This window comes from Clarias gariepinus, chromosome 6 (genome assembly GCF_024256425.1).
Source record: "Clarias gariepinus isolate MV-2021 ecotype Netherlands chromosome 6, CGAR_prim_01v2, whole genome shotgun sequence".
Taxonomy (NCBI): Eukaryota; Metazoa; Chordata; class Actinopteri; order Siluriformes; family Clariidae; genus Clarias; species Clarias gariepinus.
Genome location: NC_071105.1, coordinates 14,085,378 through 14,095,268, shown reverse-complemented (window position 1 = coordinate 14,095,268; position 9,891 = coordinate 14,085,378). Strand labels below are relative to the sequence as shown.

The window sequence follows — 9,891 nt, the reverse complement described above, 5'->3', positions numbered from 1 at the left end:
CTAAGAACTTTTATTAATTTCATTTATTTTTATTGATTTTGGTGCATTAAGACAGCTGCTTTTCCACTGTCTTTGTGTTTAACTTTTAATGTTCTCTATTTTGAAGTCTGTTGTCATTTTAAAATAGTTATTAGTTCCTTTTGTAATTTGTTTTTGTGTGATAAATTAGAAACTGTTTCTCAGGTACAGAACACTTTTATCACTTAGGGATTTTAATGTTTTCATTTAAGAATAATGCTTTTATTCTTAACTCCTGCATTGATCGATGGAGTCACCATGAAGGCGTGCACTTTTGGCTTTGATTTGGTGCCAAAAAGGAATTTTAATTTGTCCTTTTTTAGATTGGTATTTTAGTAGGTGAAATAGTATAGGGAAGTGTATATTCATGCGTGTTGTATGAGGAAAATTTTGTAACTAAACTATAAAATATATTTATTGAAGTTATGTGAATTGCAATAAGCCTCCATTAATTGTATGATTAATGAGACATTAAATTGAATAATAAATGGTTGTTTTGTAGCATTTTATTTATTAAATGTAAGCAACGCATAGCTGCAGAAGATAAAATGTAAAACAAATGTAAAAAGAATGTTGTATATGGAATTGTATAGTTTTATTTTACTAACAGAAAATGTTACTTAGTTTAAACATAGTAAATAAGATTGTAGATATCAAACTCTCAAATAGAAAATAAGCAAAGAGCTGGCCTGTCCCACATGTCCCTATAGAATGATAAAAATATGATAATCCTAGTCTAAAGGCCAGAGCACAGTAGTATCTCAACAATGATTTAAACCAAAACATACAGAGGACACATTTGGCCCAAACCTGAAAAGCCATAATTTTTAGTCAGGTTAAATAATGCACTTCTGTACTTATGTGTTGCTACAGTATATGTTGCATGATTTCATTCCTGTCAAAAATCACTGGCTAGAATAAAACTCACATTTAAACAGAAAAATAACTGACATATCATAAACTAAAATAAAACCTACTAAAACAGAAATTTCTAATAACCCAGAAACACAACTAGAGCGAACAGTAGAAAATACACTCTTTACAAAAAAAAGGATGAGGAAACGTTTTTCTAATTAGACCTGGGTACTGAGTAAACTTCAGTCTATAAAACCAAAATATTTTTTTCAACCAGGGGTTTAACTCTACTACAAACTTTATTATTATGTTTATGGATGTTTTATACAGTAAATATATAAATGTTACACAATTGTTATGGGCTACATATTGTATATGCTATTACAATTACAGGCATACTGCTGCGTCATTGTGTCGCTTCTGTTTCTCTTTACACCAGTAGTATAAATATCCCATGGTCATCAATCCAGCAAGCCCTTTAGCAACTTTCACACATAGTCAAATCTTTGGTTAGATTGTCTGCCTTCCATGCTGTGTGCCTTGTAGGAGCTGTTGGGATAAGGCTTGTTGTAGCCTTCTGATCTGTAGATAGCACTCTGGCTAGCAGGTTTGTATGCCGTTCCTTCATAGCTAAAACCAAGATCATGACAGTTGTTTTAACAATAAATATAACTAGTAATTTATTTTCCATTGTGTAATGTCCGAGATGGTAAAGAGATTACTGTAACTGGAGTTAAAACTCACCGTTTCTCAGGCATCAGTCCACGACAGGCCAAACACAGCATAATTCCACCGACAAACAGAACACCTCCTCCGATCCAACCAACAAATAGGGCCGAGCCGAATGTGTATCTGACAGACGCATCAGTAATCAAGACATTATAATGATGGTAATACTAGGGATTAAACATAATTAACAGAATTGTACCAATTACTTAAAGTGTCTCATTCCTCTACCTTGGAGTAAGAGGTGAGCCAACGAGACCAGAGCCAACTAGACCCAACCCATTAGGTGAGGTAAAGGTAGTGAGCGCAAAGTTGGTCACGATCAAATTCGCAAAGATGGAAACTCCAGCAATGCCACAAACCCCTGGAGAGAAGAAATTGTAACGTGCATTAACAATTTATGAATTCATAATAGGTTGGAGAATAAAATATTGATGCCTGGAAATAAACATTTCTCACCAGCAATAACAAACATGACCCCTGAAGTCAGCGTCATGGTCGCTTTCACACGGTCCTCCATGTTGCCCATTCTGAGGCACTTAAGGGCAAAAATGGCAATGAGGGCTCCGATAACCCCGAGAACGATGGCCACAATCATGAGCGCTCTCACCCCTTGGAAGAGGCCTGAGGATCAATTAGGGGACAAAGATTGAAACTAGAGTTAATATTATAATAAAACATGTAATTATCCCTCGTTACATCATATACCAGAAAGCCATTGAAAACTGTTCTGCCTCCTGAAACACAAATTCTATTCATGTTATGTATGAAATGACTTTTTAAATAAAATTAATAACATATGACACAAATACATAGAGCCCTAAAAATAAGAAACAATTTTAATATAGTTCCAGGCTTTAATATGTTTAAACTTTTTTATTCTGTACATGTAAAACAAAAGTATCTTATCTAGGGTCACACCCAGAAAGGAAAATGTTCAACAGAAAAATGGCGCCGTTAATTTGTGCTCCTTCTGTCTTTCTACAAGTTTTTAAATTATACTATTCTTTGATATTTCTTTACCCTTGTTTTTTTTTTTTTTTTTTAACTCACCGGGCAACCCCAAAATAGTAAAATATGGCCGACATTGAGTGGTACCATACTCTGTCCCCACACATGAATTCCACAGTCCATGGTATGCATAAACACTGGTTACTAGAGTAAATGCACGGTCTTCAATAGTCCACATGTCCAAAGCTGTTGCAGAGCTGATCAGAAATGTCCCCAGTATAGACAACATGAATCCCACTAGCTGTAACATTAATGTAGCCATTTGTGACTTGGCCCTGATGCCCGTCTGTCCAGTCTCTGCCCACCACTAAGCACTTGGTTAAAACAGGAACAGCAGCTTCTTATCAGTGTGTATCTAATGGCCGTATCATATGTTTGCACAAAATTTTCATGTGTGCCTTTCCCAGATTGAGGTATGGGGTGACAGTTCTGGGTCACTGTTTCCGCAAATGAACCATTATGGGTGTGTCTTTTTTCTTAATACTTAATAGTGTCATTTTTCACCGCTTTATGGTTGTCAGTTGACCACACGGGACTTTTTTTTTTTGCCTTAAATAATTGGGGCAAATGCACCGACCCAAAAAATATAGATAGCAATTACTTTTTTAAAATGAAAATGTCAGATAATTTTATGTAAAATTTTATAGGATTTGAATTTAGGACTATTTGATATGTAGGTTGTTATTAATTATAATATTATTGGCCATGCCTGATAATTTAATCGTTAGATGATATTCTTTTTAAAAAATATTAAAACCTGTAAATGTTTTAATTCTTTTGACACATGGACAATGTTACATACATCAATACTTAATGGCATAGTGTAAGCAATATATCCAACAATACTGTATACATTTTTAGAGTATAATTTCCTAGTCAGAGTGCCTCAAATGTGTCCCAGCATTTAAAATGTTCTGAATTTAAGGAGTTGTAAAACATTACCTGGAAGTCCCAGGATAGTGAAATAGGGTCTGCACTCAGTGAATCCTGAGCTTTGTCTTACACACGACCTCCACAGTCCCGAGTAGCTGTAGACGGATGTAACGGGGTTGTCGTACAGATCCTCCGTACTCCACATGTCCATGCCAGTAGCTGCAATAACACCCCCCAGTCCCAAAAGGCCCAGCACAAAGCCCATCACCTGGCACAATGTCACCGCCATGGTGTCTGCTCACAATTCTCAAAGGTTGTACAGTTAAAGCTAAAAGCTAGCACAGCTGCTGCTAAACCCAGCCTTAGTCTATGTAAAATGTTCTAACTCTGATTACGTTGACCTTAGTTATGACTACACCTCTTTGTCAGGTTGTGTGTTTTTCCACCTCCATCGGGGATAGGGTGGGACTTGTGGGGTAACAGTTAGAAAAAGGCTGCACGGAACAATGTCAAACCGTATCGAAACTCAGATAAGCAAAAGTGCGAAGTAATTTTACTCGGGAGGAAGTTTCTATGTTTATGATACTTCTTGTCTGCAATTTTGTTCCTTCATGAAAAAACAAACAAATCAACGTGGCATTTAAAAAAATTTAAATAAAGAAATTGAAGAATCAATTCCGAATATACAGAGAATGAATACAAAATTTTGAAAAAATCTAAGAGTTGTAATCTTAGATTATTCTACAACAAGTTATAAGTTATAATCGTTTCTAAATTTTAGGTACTGTATAAACACATAGAGTCATTGGTATTAACTGCTGTTTGCTGTTTTTCATTTTGTTTTAAACTTTATAACTATACATTTTGATTTTTTTTTTCATTATTATATCACTATGTTGTAAGCGCTGTTCCTTTTTTTGCCATAATCTTTACACATCACAAAGAAGAAATATTTTTTCCCCTCTTTAGGCAATCAGAGTGCAATGTTTAACAGTTTAAAAACCATCTGCTCCGAAACTAGAGCTTAAAACATTGAAACATGTTCAGTTATAAATAGCTTAATTTATTAATATTCATAGAATATATTATAATAGTAAAGGGGAGCGTTATTGTACAAAGTGTAGCAAAGAGTAGTAGTGTTCTTTCACTATATCACCTAACCTAGTTACAGAAATGGACGTTTGCTGGTGAGGTGTGGCATAGAGTCATATCAGCTTCATGAAAAAAAGCAATGCTTTCTCACATGCAACAAATGTAAACACAGATGTCATTGTTGTGAACTGAAACCAACACTGGTCGATACTACATTACTCACTCACAAGAGCACAAGTGATGCATTGCATGTTATTCCCCAGCAACCTTCTGAGAAGTTGTTACGTTTCAAAAAACAAAACTTCAATTTTGTGATAAAACTTCAAATTTGTGCTTTTGGCGAACAATGATTTTAGTGTTATTTCTTATAATCAAGGTGGTTAGATAATTAGTGCTAATGTCAGAAATGCTTCCTTAGCTAATGTAGCTTAAAAAGATGTTTGTGAGATTCTTGGGTTATAAATAAAGATAAAGGCCCACAGCACATTGCAGATTAGCTTTACACCACCGTGCACTGCACAACAGATTACATCAATTTTTCCACCACTTCTTATGTTTCCACAGACTTGAATTTAATGAAAGCTTAGCTTTTTCAGCAGATAGGGACTTTTGGATAGACCCCTGGACCTGGAAGTTGAGTTGGCAGGACTACCTGCTGTGCCACTCTGCATTCAATCATTTATTAGCTGCCTTAAGCTGCGTTAAATAAGTAGATTTTTGTGCAGTGGTGGATTTAAATAGTGGATGTACAGTAAACTAGTGACTGTGTTAACGTTGCTTACTGGACTTTTTACATGCGTGTACATACACATGCAGTTACTCGCAAATTACGTTACAGAGGTGCCTAAATGAACTACAAAGCGCTCCTACTGTAACAGCACATAACAGGGTGTTTAACGTTTTTCATGTGGACGAAGATATTTTTTTAACGTAGGTTGTGTGGACAGAATTATTTTAAAAAACTAAGTAGAAAAATCTCAGTTTTAAAAAAAAATTGTCAACAAAAGGTATGGGACTAGTTATGCGGCAAACTTTGGTATGTAAGAAGAAACAAAAAATAAAATAGAGAGCCTGAGAGATATTAATAGTAGTACTTTACTTGGCAAGCACTATTCATAAAGTATAGTTTTTATAACTGTTTTCTGTTATTCTAAACATTTAAAAGTCCTAGTTTAATTTAAAGCCCCCTATATTGTATACATTGTTTTCAATCAATATCAAGTCTGTTGACTTTGATCTAAACTACATTGGTCTAAATTTACTATATGTTTAAAAGTGGACACCTGGTCAGATTGGTAGATGATGATGATAAAGGCTTTCAGATGCAGTGTTTGGAACATATGGCTATACAGTATGTGGGCCTTCCTAAACTGTTGCCACAGAGGACACAATTGTCTAGGTGGTATTTCTTTTAGGAATAGGAATAAGAGCTATTTATCAAAATTCTTAAAATATGAAATCACTTCCATCTCCACCAAAATGTAGGAGAGCTCCGAATAGGTCATAAATTGTTAGGAGTAGTGAGGAAATGGCGTTCCGCCAGACACTCGCACAGGAAAGATGTTTTAGTAACATCGAGTGATACAGAGATTAGGGATTAAGGCTATTAGACTCCTGATTAAAAGGTCACAGGTTCAAACCCCAGCACCACCAGGATGCCACTGTTTTGCCCCTGATGAAGGCCTTTAACTCTCATCTGCTTAGATGTATAATAAGATGAAATGTAAGTTGCCCTGAATTAGGGCTTCTCGCAAATGTTGTAAATATAAATGTAGTAATAATGCCCCAGAGTGGAGGTTACTTAAGACTAAATCTGGAATCGGATGTTCAGCCAGCATAAATGATTGTGATGGTCAACTGGTGTATGTTTTGTTAATAGAGTTGCTTAATAATAGCTACCATGTTGAAACAATTTAAGAAATCTAATGTTTTTTAAAATTCAAATTTGTTTCACATTCTGGAGAAAACTTTTTAAATCCTTTGATTTATTATCACTGTGTGATATTTAGCAATCTCTTAAACCACAAAGATTGGATTTAGCCATTGAACTGTTGATGGAAAATAGCATTTAGTTAAGAAAAAAATACAAATAAACAAGATGATTATTGGTCCAGTATGACAATTTTGATTCCATCCATCCAGGTCCAGACGAACTGAAATGAATAATAGAATTGATCATTTTCAGGGGTAACTGAAACCGAGTGAGCAGCCCTGCCCTTTAGCTGAGTAATTACACAAGCTGAACACAGAAACCTCAAAGCAGAAGGATCAGGTCCTGTGCATACAGTGAATACTGTACCGGTTCTTATCACTCTGTCAACAGAACAGGTTACCTTGCCATTCTTATCGGTGTCAATTCATCTCAAAATGAGATTAAATATTGAATTATACATTTCCCCTTTCTCACACAAAACACATCCCGCCTACTGCCACCCTTTCAGCAGCTGCCGCTTGTTTGTCCTGCTACACCTCTGAACAGCTTCTTACACCCCTACAAAGGAAAATAAAAAAAGTTTCTGGGCTAAAGATTCAGTGTGTCCTTTCTCGCTCTCATACTTTGGGCGCCTGCAATCACTGTTGGACGTCCATTAGCGATGGCAGCAGAGAGAGGATCAAGATGAAAGGATCTCTGGGAAAATGGTGACAAATGGGGGGCATTTAGAGCCCTTCACCTTCAGATATGCGTCCTACTTCCTTAATGACTCCCCTTCACAATACTCACAGAGTCATTTGTATTATTCCTCCATTTCCACTAGAGGGCACAGTCATTACAGAACACATGGTAACAGGGAGTGCATTTTCATTTCCCTGTAAGTAGCTCTAAGCAATGTATGATTGTATTTTGGGTGTTGGAAGATCCTCACTCAGGATGGACTGGTTATAAAACCAACATACAGGATAATGGCACATGTTGTGCTTTGCAACAAACAAATCCATCTTTAAAGTGTTATTTTTATCCTCCCCTGACTTTAGAATTGGTCCTTATTTTTTTATATTTTCAGCAAATGTAATTTTTTTTATCCTGATGACCCATACTCTCACTGCTTTCTGCTTGACTTCATCATGTCTGAACTTCAGGAAAAGTTATACAACTTTGAGAACAACTAGAAAATCTGGGAATTTACTGATGGTTATAACTATAAAATAGGAGGCTCTCTATGTTCTTCATTTAGTTTTGGAAGAAGGCCACTTTGACTTAAAGAATTTTTGGTGAAATTTTTTTCTATTCATGATGTGGACTGTAAGGAATGTTCACACAGCCTGTAGAAAAGTCGTTGAGTCGGCTAATATACACTGGAAGCTGACTCACACACACACTTGTACTCAAAATGATTTCACCGCATGAGATACCAATTTATGAATTAACACTTTTTTGAAGACATTAAATATTTGACAAATATTCCACATATGCATTTCTGGCAAAGAGAAAAAAATTACCTGAAGAAAAAAAAACTGAAAGAAGAAATAATTTAGTTACATTAAAAAGTTATTGGCTACACTAAAAATTCCAGATGTTCCTAGATTTCCTGGACCAGCATGGAGATCTCATTCTGTGGTGTAGAAGTAATAGCAAGAAGTTTACCAAGAGAAATACGTCATTTGAACAGAACAGCTAAGAAAAACTGCTGCATAATATGACCTGAAGAAAGTATACAAAGGAATTGATGGACACTAAAATGTTTAAGCTATTGTTTAGACACCTTGTCACACACCAGTCTCCACCAAGAAGCACATAAAGAGTAATGACACCAAACTGGAAATCATGGATAAACTATGTCTTACAAAGTTAAATCTAATGACAAAATAACACCATTCCAAGCATGCATGAAGGTGGCTTAGTCCTTTTATAGGAATGTTTTTTCCACTGTAGAGAGTTTTAAGCGTGTGATTCTTAAAAATTTTAAGGTATTTTGGAGAAGAATCTGACTGTGATGTCTTCAGTTTGTAGCTTGATACTTAATTACCACTCGAAATTCCAGCAAGACAATAATCCCAAGCATGTGCTCAAGAGAACTGCTGTAATGTCTCCTGAGAACTCCTTTAATGGCCCAAACATGAGGAAATGGCTTGGAGCGAGGTCTGGACTGTAGGGGGATGTTGCAATAACTCCCAGTCGAGTTCCCGTAATGTGCAAGTGGTGTTTGTGAATGATTATGTGTACAGTTCTCACAGATTCTTTTCTGCAGGTTGGCGAAAACTCATCTGGTGTTTATTAAGGATCAGGTGTTACCCTTGCTGAATGTTCAGAAAACAACTGCAACAGACTCTGAGCCACCTCAGCTGGAATCGTCATAAATGGACATACAGCCTTTTTTAAAAGTTTGCACTATTTAAATGCTTTACTGCGGCTAAAAGTCTCATCACTTTACAAATTCTCATTTGTAACCACCAACTTAATGCCTTCATTTAAGAGAAATCTTATCACAAGTACAGGTTTGACTTGAACGCCGCTCATACAATAATTTTAAAGCAGGAATGTTTACTGTATTTATACAGTTGAATTAAACTGAGTTGAGTTAACTTGAGTTGAATTGAATTAAACTGTGTAAATCAAGTACATCATGACTTAGTAATGTCATTTAGCTAATCAGAAGCAACAGACGAATGTAAATGAACAGTTTAGGCAGAAGTTAGGCAAAAGCCATCAACAAGGCAAGGGTATAAAATACTTGTAGGGATAAATTTTAGAGCTTCTAATAGTACAATAAGCGATGTGCTCTGAATTACTGAATGCAAAGTTCTCATCAATAAAAATTACATTCTTAGAGTGAAAAAAACCCCAAAACATTTAAATTCCTAAGGGTTCTGCAGTTGTCCAGAGCCCTACAGCACAATGTATCCCTACTGTAGCTAAGTGGCTTTCATGTTAGAATCATTTGAGGACAATAACAAACAACAGCAAAAATCTTTTGAAGAACCGTTCATAAATGTAGCTGATCTCTATAGGCTACAGCTGAAAAGGTTCCATCTAGTGGTAATGTTGTGTTAAGACTTGCTTCAGAAAAAGAAATGTACTGTACAGTACTATGTTCACTGTTTTGTATTTTTATGTTTCTTTGTATATGAACGGGGAAATCATAAAAAGCACTAAACCTAAACAGAATCATCAGAAATAAAATAAAAACTAAATATTTTAAAACTTGATTTACTTCTCGGTCAGCTATAAAAGTGCACGAAGGAATAAAATGACAGTGCACATGTATTTTTATTTAATGGTGACCATTGTTTGTCTGTTCAAGTCACATATAGTAGTCAACTATTGTTTTGTGTATTTTTCCGATTGCTTTATTTCAAAATATTCAGCATTCATCCATG

At 35.6% G+C, this 9,891-nt stretch overlaps 1 protein-coding gene across 2 annotated transcripts; it reads right to left on the bottom strand.

Annotated features, from left to right (window-relative positions):
- Positions 1 to 545: 545 nt before the first annotated feature.
- On the bottom strand, positions 546 to 3,896 carry LOC128526796 (claudin-18-like). 2 transcript variants are annotated; one of them, XM_053498949.1, is made up of 5 exons: positions 2,653 to 3,009; positions 2,059 to 2,223; positions 1,831 to 1,963; positions 1,618 to 1,725; positions 546 to 1,503 (listed from the first exon to the last, which is right to left on the bottom strand). In XM_053498949.1, the coding sequence occupies exons 1-5, from the start codon at positions 2,870 to 2,872 to the stop codon at positions 1,362 to 1,364; spliced, it is 768 nt and encodes a 255-aa protein (XP_053354924.1). In that variant the 5' UTR covers positions 2,873 to 3,009; the 3' UTR covers positions 546 to 1,361. The 2 variants fall into 2 exon arrangements, with proteins under 2 accessions (XP_053354924.1, XP_053354923.1); XM_053498948.1 differs by lacking the exon at positions 2,653 to 3,009 and adding an exon at positions 3,553 to 3,896 and having other exon boundaries at positions 547 to 1,503.
- Between the last annotated feature and the right edge of the window lie 5,995 nt (positions 3,897 to 9,891).

Bases quoted from the DNA above. Each gene is read 5' to 3' on its own strand.
- LOC128526796 (XM_053498948.1), bottom strand. From the start codon at position 3,772: ATGGCGGTGACATTGTGCCAGGTGATGGGCTTTGTGCTGGGCCTTTTG. The intron at 2,224-3,552 runs GTAATGTTTTAC...ATTGATCCTCAG, and splicing joins CACTATCCTGGGACTTCCAG to GCCTCTTCCAAGGGGTGAGA. The intron at 1,964-2,058 runs GTGAGAAATGTT...TCTTCTCTCCAG, and splicing joins GGTCATGTTTGTTATTGCTG to GGGTTTGTGGCATTGCTGGA.